The following is a 21628-nucleotide window of genomic DNA, read 5'->3' as shown; positions in this document are numbered from 1 at the left end:
TTAAACAGTAAGCTCTCTGACTTTATTGGCTACAGAGATGGCACAGTACAGAGAATCAACATCAACACATTCTTAGGACAGATTAGTTCAGTCTGAGCAGAGACAGCAGAGACTCCAGCTCAGTTACAGCCTTCATCCTCCTGCTGACCCTACACTTTCTTTAAAAAAGCCTGTAAGCCATTGCACATTGTCTGTAAGCTGCATGACTGGCTGTATGTGATTAGCATAATGACATGTCTGGGACTGTCCTGCACAGTAACAATGAAATCACATATTTAGTGTCGTTGAGATTAGATGAAGAGCAGTTTGTGTCCAATCTGGTGCAGCAGGAATTGAAAGTGACACTGGAAAAAGAGATGAGTAAACAAAAAGTGTTAACTGAAGAGATAGAGTTGAGGTGATTGCACCTAGATAAGAGACAAAGACAGTGCAGTGTAGTGGTAGATTGAGTTTATCTCTTCACAGGTTGGATGCAGGCGGCCTGGAAGCAGGTGAGCTGGAGCTGCATGCTGCTTTTAAACTTGTTCAACAGCTCCTCCAATAACCTGCAGGAGAGATAAAAAAAAAACATGAATCATGTGAAATTAATCTTTACATCATGAAACAAACAGTAAAAGGTCACAGCCAGTTTTATTAGTAACACTGATTAGTATGAGACTCACTTCTTATCGCCTCCGCTGTGCAGCTGAGGAAGGGCGTCCAACGCCAGTTTGAAGCTGGCGCTAGAAACGAGAAACTCAGATAAAACTTATCTTAAAAAACATGTTTATTAACAGTGGAAATCAGAAAATACAGTTCAGAGTAAAGGCCTTTACACACTTTTTTTTCTTGCCATTTATTCACATTTCAACATTTTGATCCGGTGTTTTTATCTCAAGTAGTGTCACACAGAAAGCGAATCGTACACGGTGAAATAGCAGCATATCTAGGTGCTGTGTTGTAGGCAACTGGAATTGTTTCAGTACGTCTTCAAGAAACTGAAACAAGTCCAGTTGCCTACAATACAGCAACTAGATTTACCATGACCTGGATGACTGAGAACCTTCATCAAAAAGCAGCATAGTTTTTCTTTGGAGTGAGGTCAGTTCTTCTGCACTTCTGCACAATGACTGAAGGCATCAACATCAATTGTGTTGTGGGAAATGGACGTCACGTCTCAACTGATGACAACGGCAGTCCTGTTGATTGTTTATGTTCGTCATCAACGTGTATTCTATGACAAAGGACACAAAATTATAAAGGAAATGTGACAAAGGTGACCTCGATTGCTGCTACATATGTGGGATTTACAAAAGAGGAACTAAAGTTATGACTACCTGTGCTCTCTTCAAATTCACCAGACTGCTTTGATAACAGCACTTTTAGCCCACAGAACATAGGAGCTGCTGAGCTTATTGTCTTGATGTAATCTGCTGATTGTTTCAAGTCAGTCGCTTGTTTCTTTTATGCAAAACTTTTTGTGCTGCTGTCTTGGACAGGACTCCCATGTAAAAGAGATTCTGAACATCAGTGGGAATATTCCTGCTACAATAAAGGTTAAACAAAAAAAATAAAAATCTACCGCTGCCTCGAAGGGTTGGTTGGTTTGTAACTTTGATGTTTTAATGTATTAATACTTCATTACGGACCAGACTGGAGCCCCGGGACAGTCAGCTGAGATGAACCCGCTGAATGAGTCCTCTCTCAACCTGTCAGCGAGCTGATCAGCGCTGTAGTGCGACCCCAGTCCCTGTCCTGCTTGGTCTGTGGTAAGTATCAGTTTATAGTGATAAAACCAGTGCTGCAAATTCACGTCGCTGCTGGTGTGCACAGTTTGATATTTGTTTGTTTCGGCATATTCACAGGCGAGGATTTCACATATATGCAACGTTTATTCGTCTCGTCCTTGTGTGTAAAGGCCTTAAGTCTGAGTGTGTTTCCAGGCTTCAACACTGACCGGCCCACATGAACACATACATGTACACAGACATACATGCACACACACACACACACACACACACACACACACACCAGTGCATGCACACAGCAGAACCAGATTACTTTCACTTCCTTTCTAAAACCCACCAAGTAACATAAATAGGGATTGTAGTGAGGGATGTGCGACTGCTAAGATTTATGTTTGTGACACTCGCTGCCATAAATCACCAGGCACGTATGTGAGTTCCCGTCTGTGCCACAATGCGAATGCGTGTTTGTGTGCTGAACTTACTTGCTTTCAGAATTTAGGTATGCAGCGATGGCATCTCTCAGTGCACAGAGTTCAAGTCGAGCCTGAGGACAAAGCAGGGTGATGGGGGGAGGGGGGTTTAAAAAAAAAAGGAGCAGATGAAATCAAATGAATATCTTCAACTGTCAGCAGTTGGCAGCTTGAACTGAAATCTGGCCTTATCAGAAACAACATGTAAATCCCCGACAAGTGTGGGGGTCGACTTATGAGTCAGGGTCTTAGTATGAGTGAGAAACTGCTTTGTGTTCGTGTCAGTGAGTACCTGCAGCGCTCCGTTTTTGCTGAAGGAGGACACACACTGCATAAGGCGACACATCTCGTCTGCAACTGACTCAACAATCCTAGACAAAACCCGAGGAACCAGGTCCTTAGAGACTGTGAAGACCTGAGACACATGAATGAGAAGACAGAGGAGACAGAAACACACCTGGTTAATGCAGGGTTGGATAAAAAGGAGCACATAGTAGTGTTCATGGTGTGTAGGCTTTTTGTACCTCAGCATGAACTGTGATGATGTTGACCAGAGCTTCCTTCAGGTAGTTCCTCACACCTGAGGGAGAGGAAGGAACAACATGAACAAAAATTAAAAGAAATGTGATGATGAGATGCTGAGAAAGCTAAATCAAACCAAATAATTAATACATTTCCTTCACCACGCGGACACTTTCAACATTTGTTGAGAAAAAAATGTGACATAACAGAAAGCGTGTGAAGCTGCAGGCAGGTCAGGAGCGTAAAACACGGAAGCTGCATCACGCATAGTCGCGTCATTTGACTCGACTGATGCCCAGAGAACACACTTGTGTGACTGCAGTGTGAAATAGGACAGTGGTGAACACTGCCGCTGGTGTGTGGGCCTGTACGGGAAACAACGGGTGAAGGTGTTTCGATGTGCATCATAAGCTGCCAATGTCTTTGGAGAAGAATCAAAGAAATTTGCAGTGTAAGGTCTGCTCTGACACACATGGCCTTTTGCTTCTTTTGGTGAACAGATTTTCTACATTATAAAATCTCTAGATGAAAATGATGGAAGAAAGAGTAGTTGTTTCTATTGATACCAAGAGTTTTGGTAAACAGCAAAAAACATATCTTTATAGCCTTTAAAAATCAAAGGATAAAAAAAGAGCCATCTCTGATTATTCATGATTAAGAAAAATCTAATCTTTGTTGTAGTTGTGAGTTGTAGTGATCCAGGGAGAAGACAAGCAGTTGCCCACAGTGAAGGTAAATAATGTAAAGGTATTATAGTGTAGGTCTTAATGGGCTCTGCTAACACCAGTATTGTGTCCACCTCCAGTCAAAACTGTGTTTTTCTTCTTGTTCCTACAGTTGAATGTTTGAGCTTCACTGTGTAGAATGATTTATGTTCACCATTTGACACCATTAGAAGGCTGTTTTCACATTCACTGCTCGAAGCGTACATTTTCTCTGAGCTCACTGATAATCCAAAAGATTTTACAAGGCGGGTTTAAAACCATGGTTTGTGACATCACAAAAAGTTTAGAAGCCAATCCTGTTCCAATACTCAGCAAACACAAGTGTGATATGGAAACTTGAAGCCTCCAGTCCACAAACACTGAGAATGGACTGAAGTGGGAGACATTATTTAGAAGGTCTATAGCACATGGTCCATGCTGCATGTATTAAAGAGATCTGATTCATCACGCTGAGTCGAAAATTCTTTGGAGAATTAGCAACTATCTACCTCAACAAGGAGAATTTCCCTTACATGAGACGGGTCATAAAAAGTCCTGATCACTAAGAGGTGGGATGAGGGGAGAAATACATCCTTAATGAGGAAAATATTAATGACATTACCTGCAGCAAGCCTCTAGCAGCAGAAATAATATGTGTATCTCTACATTAACATGCGTATTTGTGCACGAGGAGCTGATGAACTTCATTGATTATTTAAAACTCCTGACTCGTTTCCTTTGGAGAGTTATAACTGCAGCTTTTAGTTTTGCTGATTAAATGAGCCACGACATTTGTTACAGTGACATGACTGCGTTCATAGAAATGTTTAAAATTACTGAAAGCAACCTCGCAAATCATAAAATCAGAGTGTATGAACGGTGTGAACCCACCTGTGTAGGCGCATCTAATGCGACCTTTAAATATCAGGAAACAGACCGTGCTCTTTTGACTTTAGACCAACTTTTTGTCAGTCTATGGCGCTGTCACTTTCTGGTGTCTCAAGATAGCAATCCGCCATCAGTGCACCTGACCACACCTCACTTTAAGACCAACACACCCAGGGGCGCACAGGTAGGCGCAGATACATTTGCTATTTACACAACATGGGTGCTGGGCTTGAAAATGACAATGTCTGAAACTAGCAATGACACTTGCGCTGTGCATTGCTTTGCGCCAAGCGTAAGATAGAGCCCCTTGTGTCCAGCAGGAAAACTTAATAAATGAAAAAAAATGGCATTTGCATATATTCTGGAATTTTTAATGAGGTACGAATAGATTTATGATCATTTTAATGTGGAAATGATACTTTTCATGTGGAAAATAACAAGTCAGACACACATCGTTCCAAGCATACATGAATCAGAAATACTTTATTGATCCCAGAGGGAAAAAGGTAAGCTAACTGTATAGATAAATGGATGAATTTAAGTGGCTATTCATTGAAATCTTCAAAGTTTTAATGAGGGAAGAACAATTTACCCAAAAATGAAAGTTCAGTCTTTATGTCTTCAACCCCATGTTGATGGAAAGTCATGTGAAGTTTCTTAGTCCACAAAACATTTCTGGAGCTTCACAGCAAAAAAATTACAAAAAAGGCTCCATACAGCTAGTCTCGTGTAATCCAAGTCTCTGGAACTGATTCGAAAAGACTTTATTTACACTCTCGACACACGGTTGAGTTTGTGCACCAACCAGACAGGGTGCGTGCTGGCGCTTTTAGCGCTACAGTGAAGATTCTGGGTTGAAAATGGGTGTAAATTATGTTTTTTCTTATCGATTTGGGATGAGCTGTACGTGGAGATTTTTTGTTTTGTCAGTTGTTTTTATGTTTTAAAAAATTCCCCAGCTACTTAAGTTGTTTAGGAGAATGCTGACACACTGTTTGGCTATGAAGCTCCAGAAATGTTTTGTGGACTATAAAACTTGACCTGACTTTCCATCAGCCTGGGGGTGAGTAAGTTATGACTGATTTTTCATTTTTGGTGGAACTGCTCCTTTAAAAAATATCTGGACCACTGTCATTTGTGATAGAAATGTGTGCGAGACAACTTAATTCCTTCATTCTTGCTTCATGACATGTTTGTCTCTAAAATGATTACCAATAAGGTGCCCCCAAAGATCAAATAATGTAAATAGATGGAGCTGGAAGTGTGATAATGCTTGGGTTTTCTTATTAAGATCAATATTGTTTTTTACTTTACTCAGTTCTGTGATGAGATAAAGATATAAAGGACAGACTAAAGTTAATGTGTTGCATCAAACAGTGAAACAAAAAGAGACAACAACAGACTGAAAGTACTGAAACTGGATTTCTAATGCCTTGCAGCACCCACACACCAACATCAGTCCCACACACAAGAGCAACAAGTGAAAGTCTCATATCCTAGATCTGTGGTTTAGTGTCCAAAATCTTCCTCTTTCACATGCAGCCCAAACACACAAACTCACAGCGACAGGAACAAACCAGAGCAAGGCCTGACTTTCGATCAATGCTGCATCTTAAAGCTGTGTAACAAGCTGCTGCCCATCTGAGGACTCACCCAGAGCTCTCACACACACACTCTGACATGTTGCTTCACATCCTGTGCGAAGGTAAACCACATATACACATTTAAGTTTCACCTGGGTTTGGAGTGCATCTGGTGAGCAAAAAGTCAAATCAAACTCATGTGTACACACACACACATATCGCTGCACACCCACAGCTGAACACAAAGGCCACGAGACTCTTGGGGGGACCAAAAGAGTGATGTTGTCAGGGGTGTTGACAGTAAGCTATCAAAGAGATGTACTCCACACATGACACATGAGAACCACAACAACACAGATCACACCAGATATGTCAAGTTCCCATGCCACAGGCTAATGTCTGATAATACCAGGGTCAGTAAGCGGTTGCTGCAGGTGATTTCCCTTCATCATCTCAGACATATATCCCAGGTTTTATCACAAGGACAGCATGCAGACTCAGAAGCTCTCAGTGAGTGTGGTGAACAGTACCTGTAGGTGTTTGACAGTCTCTCCAATCAAAGTATCCAGCGTAGATTCCCGGCTCCAGAGAGCCTGCGATTGGGTCGGCTCGTCTCTCAATGTAACCCTCGAAGAGATTTCTGTCCAGCTGTCGTACAGCGTCCACACTCACCTGGCAGGTCAACGACACATAATGTTACCACAGGTAAATGAAGACAGGAAGTACCCAAGATTCTTTTTTTATTGCCACTTCACAGTCAAATCATGCCGAATCAATCTATTCATCAGGAGACACATAATCCATCTCCAACTGCATTTTTTTCAGCAATGACAGCTAAACCATTGTTAGACTGTCACATCTGGCTTGTGAAGATCAACAAATCCTTGGTTTTATGCCAACAACTATCATTTACATTTAAATTCTTCATCAAACAACACCACCCTTCAGTGATTCAACAACAAACAACAAAATATAATACAATATAATATATCTGTTCCGTGTCAAGCCTCTCAACAACAAAGGATCGCTGAAAAAGAAAATAAGCCCAACATCTCTGGCCAGTGCCAGTCAGCTGATAGTGACTGTGTTGCCTTTGAAGTGATGTTTTTTGTTCCTCTGGACGCGGGCAAGGATGCAGGGAAGGACAGAAAAAAAAAACTGGGAAAATCACAGATCTTGCTTTTAAAATCAATTAATGAAACTGAAAGCTCATTACGATCGTCTTTCAAATCCAAATCCCGGCACCCGGTATTTGTATGTTGAGAGCTTCTGACAACCAGAGTGAAAATCCTCAAACGTAGATTATGATATCCTGTATCTGTATGAGCCATGTTGACATCTTGTCCAACCAATGGTCCAAATCCTACAAAAAAATAATTATATGATACAAAACAGAAAACAGCATCAAACTGTCAAAATTCAGAAGCTGGAAATGGAAAATGTTTTGGGCATTTTTCACTAATAAACAGTGATTAATTGGTTATCAAAATTGTTGTCAGTTCATTTTCTGTCAACTGACTAACAAGAACAAGAATTCCAGTACTAAAGATATGACAAGTGTATTTAAAATAATGACAAGGATGTTCAGTGACTGAAATTAATGAATGATGACTTATTAGCAAGTCATCAAATGTGTGAAAACGAAAACTTTGATGACTGTTCTTGTTTTGTTTGGATTTTTTAAAATGAACATAATCACTTTCCTAGAAATATTAACCGTTTTTAAAAAAAAAACAATTGTGTCTCATGATGCGTCATCAATATGTTTTTCGGATTAAAGTCAATTGATAAATAAATGCTAATACTGAGTTGTCAGGCAGCCCTATATGTGATGGGAGAACTTTTAATGAAAAAAACCTGTTTGTAGCATTTGTGACTTTATTTTCTAAAATTTGCAATCTTTCACAGTTTTCACTGTGTTGTATGGTACAGACATAACAGGGGAATTCAAAGCTCTATTAATAGTGGAGTTGATATCTGAAGATTAAAATCAAATTAAAAAAAAAAAAGAGAGAAACACAAGATAAGTAAAAGAAATCAATCTTTCAAAGAAAATGATGTTCACTTGTTTTTACAGGAAAACCAACTGAACCCTTCTTTGTGATTCAGCCATTAGTCATTGTGTTCGGTTGTGTGAGTGTGTGTCATTGTATGTGTGAAGAAGAAAAAGGGGCGAAGAAGTTGAGCTGAGCTTCTAATACATCCATGACCTTTACTTTCTTTTTACAGAGGAGTCATATCTCTGCTCAGAAGAGAGTGAGCATCTCTCATCAGCTTTATTTTAAATGACAACACAACACACTTCTCATCAGCAGAGTGACACAGAGTACTTCTGTCTTTACCTGAAGTCTCCAGTTATTCTAAAACACAGCTGTAAATGTGACATGATAATTAACATAGTGTGGTGCTGACCTGTGTGATCTTCTCGGTCCCCGTGAAGCCGTGTTTCTCAAAGTGATGGGCCAGGTTCAGGAAGGTGCGTCTCTCCAGGTATTGGCAGTTACTGAGGATGATCAGTAGACGCTGCTCCTGTACACACACAAAAAAGGTTTAAACTTGTGAGGACTCTCAGGGACTGAATGTGTTCACCAGTCCCTGACCTGGACCATCACAACTACAGGCCTGACACCAAGCCTTACCTTTAACCTGGCTACAACATTATTAGAAGAAGTGAAGACTGCACAAAATGTCCTCATTGTCCTAAAATGTCCCCCGTTCTCAAATACGTATGAACTTTTCTGAATATCCCACCTCAACTAAAATGTTCTCACTTTCCTCACCTCCAAACTTGTCTTTACTTTTCTAAATGTCCACACTCTTCACTATGTAAAATTTCCTTACATTAGTTCACTTACCAAAAAATGTCCTTAATTAAAACTTTTATCACTTGGAGAAATACCTTTGCCTTTCTGTCTCTTGCAGAATTTCCAAACTTGTCCACATTTTCTAAATATTTTCACTCTCCAAAAATGTCCCCCCTCTCCACTATTGCATTCACTTTGTTAAGAAACTTCTTCACCTTCTTAAAATGTCCATTCCAAAAATATCCCACTTTCTAAAAGTTCTCTCTTTTCAAGTGTTGTCACTTCTTTAACTTGTCCTAATTTTCTTAATGTCTTTGCATTCCTAAAATCTCCACACTTTTCTTATTTTATTCCCTTTCACAAAATGTCCTCACTTTTCTGAATGTCCTTAGTTAACTGAACTGACCTTGCATTGCAAAATGTACTCTTCAATACTCTTAAACTTGTCCTCACTTTCTAAAATATCATCACCCTCCAAAATTGTCCTCTCTTTCAACAGTCGTCCTCACTTTTCTAAAACATCTTCACTTACTGAAAATGTCCTTTCCAAAAATACACCACCTTCTAAAAGGCTCTATCTTCACATCTTAAACTTGTCCACATCTTCTTAATATGTGTTCTCTTTCCACAAATGTCCTCACATTCTGAAACTGTCTTTAATTTTTCTGAAATCTCCGCACTTTTCATAACAAACCCCCTTTCCCAAAATGTCCTCACTTTTCTGAATGTCTTTAGTTAACTAAAATACTTCAATGAAATGTTCCCAGTTTCCTGAAATGGCTGACATTTTCAAACTTGTCCTCACTTATAATTATCTTCAGTCCTCAAAATTGTTCTCTGTATTCCACTGTCCTCCTTTTCCCAAAATGTCTTCATTTTCTTAAAAAGGGACATTTTATAATATCTCTTGGCAAGTGTCTTTACTTCTTTGCAAATATGTCCTCACTTTCCTCAAACATTCTTCATGTCCTAAAATACCCTTTGCAAAAATGCCCAACTTTCTAAAATGTCAAAATTTACCTCAAATCTTCAATATGACTCTCTAAATTTAATCTTACATGTTCTGAAAATGAAATGTCCTCATTTTCTAAAATGTCCTCGCTCTCAAAGTCTAATACTAAAATTGGTGCTCCCAAACAATACACAGAAGAGCACAAACACACAGCACTTCATACAAATGAACAAACACAAACACTGAAGTGTGATGACAGAATGGTTAACCTACATATTGACAACCACAAATGATGTCGTCATCAGCAGCAATTTTCACACTTGGTCTAACAAAGATGGCAGACCTACAGACAAGATAGGAGACTTTAGAGGGCTGATGAAGTCATGTCATGTCCTCATATGTATGTGGTGGTCTCTAGCTTGACAAATGGACAAACACAAACAGTTATATCATAACTGACACCAGTTTTAACTCTGGTCAGCTGCACTCACTCGAGTCGGGCTGCCTAACCCAGCTACAGATATTCAGGCTGGGGAAACCCCGTCTGCATCTTGCTCCATTTCCCTTTACCAGAAGCACTCTACACCCTGCTCTTCCTCCTCCTCATCGTCCTCCTCGTCCTCCTCCCCTGCGCTTAACCCCCTTCTCTAGCATCTCATACTAGTTACAGGAAATGAGGATGTATCTGCTTCTTGTCCACAACCAGGAAACAGCCTGATAACATTTCGTGGTTTGAATGAGTGACACACGTGTTTGTCTGGCTGTGTGGAGGAGAGAGCCCACGCTTTGTTGACGCCACATGGAGGATTTCAGGTGCATAAACCCCAAACAGTTTAGAGGAAATAATTTTAAAAAAACATCACGCTTACAGATGTTGGACTGAAGCCTTCTTGAACGCCAGGAAACCGATCTGGAGAGGACAGGTCCACTGAAATGTTGCTGCACACAAACATGAGAGATTTTAACATATTTTCACAGTTGAGCACATTAGAACCAAAGATATCATACAGTGAAAATACTTACTGAGCTATATCAATGTCTCCATCTGTTTTAGTGCTCAGCTGCTCCAAGCAGTTTATGAAAACCTGAGTCAAACAAATGAAAACAGATCATGACCTCATCTTATTCTTTATGATGAACTCTGTCAGCTCAGGGCAGATTTAGATGTGAGGTAACTAAAGGTGAGTCAGTGCTTCAGTGGAGCGTTTATTCCTTTATGAAAGAACAAATCAGTACGATGTCGCACTAACAGTAGCACTTCCGGGTAGACAACTGGTTGATTTGCGTTGCAGAGCTATGTGAAATCTGCAAATTTGTTTATTTCTGTTTTCATTTTCAGCTGTAACTGTAACATTTAGAAACATGTAGCTTCGACATAGCTGACATTCCTGGTGTGCTTATTTTATTAGGCAAAATATTTTTTTTGTTGTAGTCTGTGGTCCAACAGGGAAATTAGGTCTCCAACCTAATGTTAGTGAAAGTGTTGTTATAATCGAGATATGAGAGCATCAAAACATGCATTTTACATGACTGACATGTGCACACTTTAAAATAACATCATGGAAAAAGATGATTCAACTGTGTGCAAGGTAGTTTGTCAAATCAAATCAATTTCATTTTCATAACCCAAGATCACAATCACATTGCCTCAGTGAGCTTCACAATCTGTACAGTGGACGGTGAAGGGCCTCCTCTGTCCTTAGACCTCGATTCAAGTAAGGAAAGACGTCCCATAATAAAAACGTGAATGTAAATACTGCTTTCCATGCTGTTCAAAGCATCCACAATGTGACCATATCTGTCAGTTTGGCTGCAGGCTGATAGATCTTACCTTCATGATGCTCACACTGAGCTCTGTGGCCTGATCCTGGACCTGATCCAACTGCAGCACCTGATCAAAAACACAGTGAAACAACATCAAAAAAATTCCCACTATCCTGTTCAAGTCAACCTGGTATTAAATGGTGTGTGTTTTTATTGCAATGATATGTTGTGTTTATTGAGCACAATCTCATACGGTTTCTTTCCAGTTTCTTTATGAAGGTGCACCATGTGTTGTGGGGACCTTACTCTCCTCTGAGAATGGCTTGTTTATTCAGTAATGGAAATAAATAAATAAATATTTCTGAATTTATATTATACCTAGGTCTGTCAATTGATTAAAATATTAAATCACGATTAATCGCATTGTTGTCTATAGTCAACTCACAATTAACTGCAAATTAATCACACATTTTTTATCTGTTCTAAATTTACCTAAAAGGGATATTTTTCAATCATTAATACTGTTATCAACATGGGAGTGGACAAATATGCTTGCTTTATGCAAATGATGAGAATAAAGAATGAATTTGACCAATTTTTAAAAAATGTTGTTATTCGTTCTCAGCTCTGACACATCCTAAAAGGAAGCAGTATGTACTGACAGTGCACGTTTTGACACCAGTGCCCTCTGCAATGGAAGATGTTCAAGTATGGGATATTCAAAGTGTGTTAGAAACAAATGTTGACTGGCCAAACAGATGACGGACACTGACGTAGCAGAGCAAGCACTCAAACCATGAGGCGTCACAAGGCAAGTTGTGGTTATGATCCAACAGATTCTTCTGCTACTCTAGTTATTTGTATTGATGACTGCAGGCGATTTTCTCACATTTATTTCTCCTGGTTTGATCTCCAGAGGCTCTTTGAGTGACTGCAGCATCTGGACCATGCACTGCTCAAACTGTGAAGGCTGCGCATAAAACAAGAACACACAGATTATGAAAACTGCCTTCTGAAGATATCCATTTCAACTTCATCATATGAGGTTGGCAACCTCAACCTTGACAGCAACACAAACACATTACACTTTATCTTTAAAGGTGTGAGGGAATGCTCTACGACACAAAAATCAATTGAAATCTTTTTTTAAAAATATTTTCTTTCTTGTTTTTAAATAAAAAGAGACCTAGATACAAAAACAATCATTTAAAGTGCAATACTGATATTGATGTGTGTCTCTGAGGGAATATCTGACATGGGACTGACAGTTTGCTGGAGTATCTATCATTACTCATTATGATATGACATGCTTCTTGATACGATAACTCATCCTTACCAGGCTGGTGATTCCCTCATTATCAACCACCCAGTCCTCCTTCTCAGCGAGCCTCTTGACATCTGAGTGTGTAAAAAGCACAAAAATAAATCAAGAGACAATTACCTGAAACCTTTCTGCAGTTTACTGAAGCCTTTCAACATTTGAAGCGTGACCACTTGAAGGCTTGTTACAATGAATTGAAATTAGGCAGAATTAAGGATTTCTGAGGGAAAGCACCAACAGGATATAAAATCAAACTCTTCGTGTCGAGACCACAATTTGATGCGAGTGAGGTGGAAAGTTAAGTGAAAACCAGTCACTCTTCTAAAAATGACCATGACTAACCACAAGTGAAACTGGCATGTCTGGTTTTAGTCTCATAACACTTTCTCCATTACTTCCCTGGAAGTTGTAAGAGGTAAAAGGTGACAGTTGAGGACACTGACCGCAAAATACTCAAAAAAGGAATGGAGCAAAAACAGGTACGTCTCTTTACTCCCTGTGCTGCGTTTGCATTTAAGAATGGTGTTATAAATCTGCACTTACGATCTCTGACTGTGTTCCAATTCAACAAGACATACTGCTTGTATACATTATGTATTATATACTAATATATACCAATTGTTACAGCAGTAGTACACAAGAAACTAATATACTTGACCATTCTGTGCTAACAAGAATTGATATAATGCTTGCAGTCCACATTCCTTCAATCCCCTCCTAACTTGCCCTGAAAAACATTCATGGGGCCAGCCTTTGCATATGGTGTTTGTTATTTATGTTTTTTATCATTTCATGTCATTTGTCAATCTTGAATACATACACCACCATTTTACTTCAACAATAGAAACATATACAGTGCTTCCAATGTTTAACATTTAGTCTTTAGTTTTCCAGTGTGAACAAGTCGTAAAAACAATATTCTGCTTAGTTTTATTACTATGTTATTTAGCATTTACTCATTTTCTTTTTAGTATTTAAAATAAAAGATGGAAAGAGAATTCAAAAATCTAAAATACCAAAATCGAGGTGATAATGGATGATCAAAATATCATTGGCAGCAAAAATTCTGTTGTTGCCATGAAGTGTTTAAGATGACTGCGGTGCATAATCAGCAGCTCATCTGTATTTTGTTCATAAAATGACATGACATGGATAAATCATATCATAACGTGCCTGGGGACAAAATCCATTAACTTCGAAAGAAACTAATCATTCGAAAATCTTGTTAATTTTAGATGATCACTCGCACTCAGATCTTAAAGGAACAGTTGAGATGGAAAGTCCGTGTGGGGGTGTGTAGATAATGACTACATTTTCATTTTTGGGAGAACTTAGCCATTAAATGTCTAAGCTGTACTTATACCCTCTTCCCTGCGTGACTGTTCCAGCTCACAGAGTCCTCCCTCACCTTCTGTAGTGTGCAGCAGAGTCACCATGAGGCAGTGAACTCTCATCTCCAGCAGCAGATCCTGGATCACCTGCAGCAAATCATTTGGGATCTCCAGAGCAGACAGAGCATCATGGCAACCCCTGGATGAGAGACAGCAGAGGCAGCAGAGAGAGATAGGTCATTAAATGGTATGGTAGGCATGGAGTGATATCAGAACTGCACATAATCAATGAGACACATGTTCAACCTGACGGTGTGGATGATTTGTGTCAGCCAGGCTCCAGTGAGCTCTGTCTTGTTCTCCCAGCCTCCATAAAGATTCAGCTCTGTCTGTGGCAGGGTGGTCGGGAGAAGAGCCCCCCGAACGAGCTTCACCAGCCTATGAGTCATCTCCTCGATCATTTTCTATAAAACACACAGCATACATACAAACTAAATCTGATGTTCATTTCAAAAATGAAAGTGAGTATGACAGTCACAATGATTCATACTTTAAAGTCGTTCTGTCTCTGTCTGGCATTCTTCTTGGATTTTTCCACCTGCCCAGATTTCTCTCCAGTCTGCAGAAGAAAAAAATATTATCATCCGCAATTCAAACAAATCATCCAGGCACATCATCCCTAAATGTTTCTATTTTGTAAATATGTTTTTTTGCCTTCATTCCAAAGCTGACACCGCACTATTGATAGAACTTTTGTGAGACCGATCAAATTAAAGTTCCAGAAACGAGAACCCAGTATAAAGACAGACCATCCCCTCAATGTTCGACTTGCATGTGCAAACCCTGTATCTGAAGGGTTATGTGCCTCGAGAGGTAAGGGGGAAAAATTGTTTGTGATTAGGGTGAATCCATCTGAAGTGGACTCAGAGCTGTCCACTTGTGATTGGATCACCAAGGATGCATGTTAATGTGAGGTATGAACAGCCTTTATGTGTTTTTTGTCACTGGTAAACATTGTCACTAGTATTTACCTCACTAAAAAGACTTCCGTTAACATAAGAGATCCAAAGCTTCCAGAAGTTGGGCAACTGACCGATCACCACATCCGACAGCTTCTCCACAAACTGCACCTGCTGCGGGGTTTCAAAACGCCAGGCTGCAACGAAGACAGCAACATACTGTACTACACAAACAAGGGCTGGGCAATATATACAATATTATATCGTTACTCTGATGTGAGGCTATACATCATCTATCTTCTTGTTCTAATACTTGTCTTTACAAACTAATCATTATATCCACATTACTGATGAGTATTTATCAAACATCTTATTGTGTTAATATTTTAGTAACAATAGCCATCTTTACAATATTGTTGCAAAATCAAAAATGAGGTATTTGTTCAAAAACAATAAGATACTTGATTTGGTCATCCATTCCTAGTATTTATGAAGTGCCTTTGAGGAGATTTCAGAATATCAAAGTATAAAATGTACTGTAAACACAACAAGCCTAAAAATACTGCAGGATTATTTCAAGGCCATATTGCCCAACCCTAACACAAATCCACTTACACTAAATACTCATCTATGATGTACTGGAAGGTGCTAGGGGGTTTAAAGGATGAACCAGCAAACCGCACTGACTTAAAAAGTCAGAGTGCTTCAAAGAATCGCAGGAGGAAATATTTAACTTCCAGGTACAACAGCTTTGTTTATGTTTGTACTTTTACTGCAGCTCCCTTACGCACGACTCATATAATGTGATTCCCCTAAGCACTGTATATGACAAGAAGTGTTACACACACAAACAAACAAACAAAGGCACAGTCAGAGGGAGCCTAAAACAGGGAAGCCCCTCCTCAGCACCGTATGTGTTGGTGAGGTGTAGGATGATTGTGGCGCTCACTGCTGGGTCGAGGTGTTCGTAGACTGCCCCCTCTCTTCAGAGACGCTGTGTGGCTGAGCCTGCCTAGGGCCGACGGACGGGTATCCCCCTCCGAGTCCACGGTTCCAACACCCACTGACAGACAGAACGAAAGGAGGAGAAAGGGAGGGAGGGGGGCGAGATATGAGAAATGAACTCGGAGGAAAGAGAAACACATACTTGAGATATCAAATAATCAAATAAGCCATTTTCATAATTCCACATTCCTCAATAAGCTCAGCAGGCTTTCACACCAAACAATCCTCCCTCGCCCCTCTCGGCCTTTCTTTATTTGTGTTCTGATCTGTCTCTGCCGTGGCCCGCAGCTGAGAGAATGTCCCGTTGTTTCCAGGGTGAGGAAACAGAGCTCTGGGCTTTGTGAGCACCGGGGTTAAGTGGGTTTATGTCGGCCACACTGGGCTCAGTTACGTCTGATTCTCAGGCAAAAACCAGAGCTCCACTAGATGGCAACAGGGAGCTTTGCAGCAGCGACGAATGAGCGAGTCGTTCTGCAACCACACACTCCTATTTCGGCAAGTGAGATGATAACTACAGTGCAATGACTCCATGAGATGACTTTAAGATAAGTAAAGAGGGGGTGAAAGTCGACAAAGAGGAATGAAAGTGAAACAGTGCAGCACAGAGAGGGGGTCAAACTTACTACAATGAAAATGAAACTCTGCAGACGAGTTCGTGCAACACTGCAATACGCCTACATGTTGTTTGTCTGAACGAAGAGAAACGGATGGCCACATTTCCAAAACATGTGTCTGACACACACGGTGAAGAGTGTTCTGGTGAGTCACAGACTGAATGCAGTGTGTAAGCAAGTATTGAGAAATCCCCAAGCAAAGGAGCAAATGTGGTTTAGCCGGCTGTGCACACAACACAGACCTCCAGACAAGAAAATGTAAGGAAATTTTCATTTGAGTCACTTGAATCTGTAAACACACTAAGCGTTCTCACGTTACACACACGCACACACACACACACACACACACACACACACACACACACACACACACACACACACACACACACACACACACACACACACACACACACACACACACACACACACACACACACACACACACACACACACAGCCCTTATAGAGCTGTGCCGTCCGTCTCTGAGATGTTTTCCTCTCTTTTTACAGGGATGAGAGCTGCTGTTGATCCAGGTGTCAGCTGAACCCCCGCCAGTCTTAGAATGTGTATGTGTGTGTGTGACAGTTTAGGTGTGAGTGTTTATGTGTGTGCAGGGCGGCTTTACGTGTTCAAACTAATCTTCATGCTGCTGTGTTGTTTCTCACTAAAAGTCTGAAGGTTAAAATACAGGAACCGCTGTGTGTGCGTGTGTTGAAGACACTGAGACAATGTGTGTCACCTGCTCACTTCCTCATCAGGTCTGATGCTTCTCCGCAGGTCGGAGGAGTTCCTGTTCCTCGAGGGGTCACTTACCCTGACCACACACATGCATGCTTCTCTCTAAACACACACACACACACACACACACGCACACACACATCTTCCTCCCCCTGTTTAAATTTAGCTTGCCACCCACACAAACGAAAATAGAACACACATCATTTTTCACATTTTTCATATGATTCTTTGTATGTTAATAAAGTGTTCTGATTTTCTTAAAAACAACTTTGTGATACTTTAACATTATTTAGGTTGAGGCTTCAAATATTGCCACAGGCTCTTTTGCCTCTTCTTGCACTGTATATCATTTGTTATTCTTGTTATTTGTTTATTTTGTAATTTACGCAAAAATAAAACTAAACTTCCCATTCATATTTTTTTGTCCTCACAGAGCCAAAAGTTTTTACGCTTCCTGCTGCTAAACACTAGAGAACCACCAGATTAAATGGCAATTAAAGTTACTTTGAAGCATTGACAGCTGAGAAGATGTGTCTGGTAAACAAAAGTAAAGACATAAAAGGGGATAACTATCAGTTTTACCCCACAAACTGTGTTAGCATTTTATTTCAGCTTGTTTTTTGTATTTTTTATTGCTTTCTTTCACCAGCTTTTTTGCTCTTTGAGGAGAAAAAAAAGTCTAAAAAATTAAATATACCTGCCTGCTCCAATACACATGCAAACACATGATTACAATTCTAATTGAAGTATAATAATTAACACGTTTCTCCCAGAATGGTACCGACTGAGCCTAAAATCACAACCGCATGTTTCATATACGAACACTCAAACCCCTCTAATTGTTCACTGACAAACCTATTTTCCTATGAACAAAATTTCCTGATAATTGTATTGATATTGGCAGAAGAAGCGCTGTTCAGGAAGTAAGAGTACTGCAGTTTGTAATTGAATCGGGCAGAGTCAGATTGCAGCACCGGGGCGCGACGGGAGTGTTTAGACATACGGAAGCAACTTGTGCTGCTTTGCTTCCTCACCAGAAAACTTCAGGCTTTTGTTCCAACAGAGACGGATGGATCTATTTCACGTTTAAGACAATTTATGGTAGTTAATGGAATCATAACTACACCAGAACGACCAATGACCTCATATTCTGGACTGAGAAACACAAGAGACATAATATGACATTAGTTTGTGCAAACATGAGTGATCCATCACAGAGGAATAATCCCTGCCACGTGTGAAGCTGACAATAGCATAAAAGATGGTTTATAAATACACTGAGCTGGTACATGTGATACGAGGAGGAAGAGCAGGAGGCCGCCTGCAGAGGGGGAGGCTGTGAGGTACCCGTAAGGGGGATTCTGGCCATTTGAGTGAGGGTGGGAGGGAGGGGGAGGAAGACTGGGGTTGGGGGAATGTAGTGGATGTGGTTTCATGATGGTGGCTGTTCAAGGGCTGCCTGGGTGGAGGGATGTTTCAAGAGGCACAGGTTTCGTAGTTGGGCGAGAGGTGAGCAGCAAAGAGCGGGGATGGTAAATAGCTACCAGGTGTATGTGTGCATGAGGGGAAGAGGTGGGGATAGAGGGGCTCTCTGTAATGTGTGACAGCAGAGGGGACAGGAGACAGCAGGCAAGAGAGGAAATGATGAAAGAGAAGGATTTTGTGCTATTTTCACAGAAAGATGACATTGTTGGTCAACTGCTGAAATATGACAGGGTACCCTTGGAGTTTCTGACTAGTAGTCATGCTGTTTAGATGAGGTCCCCATTGTGTTTGGATTGTGTGCCCTTACTAGCACCCAGGCCACCATCCCAGGAACAACGCTGGGCTATAAGGTGTTTCTAGCCTAGTGGCCACAGTCAGAATTGCAGACCACATGACAATTACTAGAGCTGCAATGATTAGTGGAATAGTTGATTAGCAGATTAATCGATTAGTCAAACAAAATTTGTTGTCAGATATATTCATAATCAATTCATCTTTTAAGTAGTTTTCAAGCAGCAAATACATAAAATATTTGCTGGTTCCAGCTCCTTAAATGTGAGGATTTGCTGCTTGTCTTTTTCATCTATGATAGTGAATGAACAGTTTTTGGGATTTGGACTGTTAGTTGGACAAAAGAGGAATTTGAAGATGAGCATTTTTCAGTTTTTTGATATTTCATAGGCTACACCAATAATCATTAAAATAATCGACAGATGAATCAAAAATCAAAATAATCATAATAAATTAGTTGCAGCCCTGATGACCACTGGACCGAAAATACTTTTTCCCCAAAAGAAACAGCTGGCAAACATTGAATTCAATTTTCAGAGCTCACAAACACTCCAACATGACTTTTTGTGTTATTAGAAGTTATATTTGGTCCAATAAAAATGAAAATGTTTCCAAGAGAACGACTGCTGAGCGTGCTCTATGTGCCCCAAAAGTTGGAAGCCTGAAAAACCTTCTGTGTCACTCTCAAAAAATTCTGTTTTGCAAATGTTTTGATGAGAAACACCAAATGTAAACAGAATTGTGTTTATTTAGGAGAAAACTTCACAGGGTACCTTTAAAACAACCTTCATTTACATTTTCATTACAAGTGACCTCATGTGGTTGTGCGGATGATGTCTGTCCTCTCTTGGTGGCAGACGCGGAGGTAGTGTGATGTTATTAACACCACCGCAGAAAAGCCTTAGCAAACTCAAACTCAGGTCTTGACTGCTAGAAACAGTCAAGTTTGGTTTTTTTTAAATATGAAGGTGATCTTTCTCTCATCTTAACCAAGCAGCTTTAGTTGGCTAAACCTAAATGAGCTTACCCAGAGATGTGGCAGTTCAGGAGACTTGTTTGGAGAAGTCATTTTGGAAGACACTAACAAATGTTTATTTTGTTTATTTATATATTGTCAGCATTGTATATTATATAGAATATTGTTTGACCTAGGCTGGATTGCACCAGCAAGGTTTAATTTAATCTGAGATTAGCTCTAATCAGAGATTAGTAAAACTAGGTTTAAAATGAGTTAATCCAGGTTTAAAATTAAGCAGAGCTCTGTTGCACCATTTAAAATTAATCTCAGTTTAGTAAAACTCAGTTTAACTGAATTTAAACTTAGTTTAAACTGATTTAAATCAATAGGGATACTTGTGGATATCGAAATTAAAATTAATAATTAAATAAGCAATTAAATATATAGGTTACATCGGAAGCGTGCTGTCAGGGCCCCGGATTATATAAAAAAAAGAGGGAGACTGTTTCAATGGGTGCTTTTACAGCAAACGTTACATTGTTGCTAGCTAGCAAAAACGTTAGCCTAACGTCACTTGTGACAGATCGGATACGTTACTATGGCTCGGCAGAGAGGCTCACACTTTTCCTCCTTTGAAAAACACTTGCTGACCGAATTAATGGAGCAATGTGGGCAAATAATAGAAGACAAGAAAACGGACAACAGCACGGTTTCCACTGTTGGAGAGAATCGGATGTACTGGTTCTTCGAGATGCAATGGACCGAGACACTCTGCTGACAATACGGCAAACAGTTCAGTTGTGTAGACCGAACAGGTCTCCATCCACCCTCTGGAAACAGCCAGTAGCGTAGAACCTCAGGGCAACCAGGAGTTGTAGCATCGGTGGTACAGCTGCATTTCTGTCACTGCTATGTTTGACAGTTGGTCCAGTCTTCCTGTTCAGCTCCAAAACTGTTTCCTTGGTAAACCGGTATCTCACCAAAAATTCCTCTTCATCATAAAATTCAAGAGGATTGAGGCTGTCTCTCAATTTTCTTCGAGGAACTTCATTATTTTGCTCTATCCACCTCAAAAATGCAGCCATTGTTAAAGTTAAACCTTCCCAACTGTCAGTTTAAAATTAATTCTCAATCACAGTTTAAACTGGAGTTTAAAGGTCTGGTGCAACAGAATTAAATTTAAACTTGGTTTAGAGTAAAAATTAAACTGAGGTTTAAAGAGAGGTTTAAATTTAATCTGTCTTAATTCTAAACTGAGTCTAAAGTTTGGTGCAACAGAATTTAAACTTAAACCATGATTTAATCTGATTTTAAGGTGAAACCTTGTTGGTGCAATCCAGCCCTAATGTTCCTCTTGAACTAAAAAGTTGCATTTTATATGGCCTTTACTGTTATATTAAAGTAAATGAACTAACTGTAAATGTGCATTTCTCACTATGTGTTTCAGTGCATTTTTGCAAAGCAGCAATTTTCTACCTGGGTTGCATGTGATTTGCATGCAATTGCAGCTTCA

General features: G+C 40.0%; 1 protein-coding gene across 2 annotated transcripts in view; it reads right to left on the bottom strand.

Moving 5' to 3' along the window:
• Positions 1-21628, bottom strand: part of exoc2 (exocyst complex component 2) — a 54743-nt gene continuing 33115 nt past the window's right edge. The window contains exons 12-28 of one of the 2 annotated variants that reach the window (XM_084354525.1): positions 15975-16088; positions 15098-15222; positions 14617-14685; positions 14373-14530; positions 14144-14265; positions 12751-12812; positions 12304-12384; positions 11482-11541; positions 10674-10735; positions 10520-10589; positions 8307-8423; positions 6425-6566; positions 2722-2777; positions 2490-2612; positions 2210-2271; positions 663-722; positions 1-545 (exon numbers count right to left, since the gene is read on the bottom strand). In XM_084354525.1, the coding sequence (XP_084210651.1) occupies positions 452-545; positions 663-722; positions 2210-2271; positions 2490-2612; positions 2722-2777; positions 6425-6566; positions 8307-8423; positions 10520-10589; positions 10674-10735; positions 11482-11541; positions 12304-12384; positions 12751-12812; positions 14144-14265; positions 14373-14530; positions 14617-14685; positions 15098-15222; positions 15975-16088 (1577 nt within the window). In that variant the 3' untranslated portion in view covers positions 1-451. Of the gene's footprint in view, positions 546-662; positions 723-748; positions 1214-2209; positions 2272-2489; positions 2613-2721; positions 2778-6424; positions 6567-8306; positions 8424-10519; positions 10590-10673; positions 10736-11481; positions 11542-12303; positions 12385-12750; positions 12813-14143; positions 14266-14372; positions 14531-14616; positions 14686-15097; positions 15223-15974; positions 16089-21628 lie in introns of those variants that run through there. The other variant, XM_084354526.1, reaches the window with a different exon arrangement.

The sequence above is a fragment of the Pagrus pagrus genome (genome assembly GCF_965226575.1).
Source record: "Pagrus pagrus genome assembly, chromosome: 6".
NCBI lineage: Eukaryota > Metazoa > Chordata > Actinopteri > Spariformes > Sparidae > Pagrus > Pagrus pagrus.
Note: the sequence above shows the minus strand (reverse complement) of the source record. Positions and strands in the feature narration are given on the sequence as shown.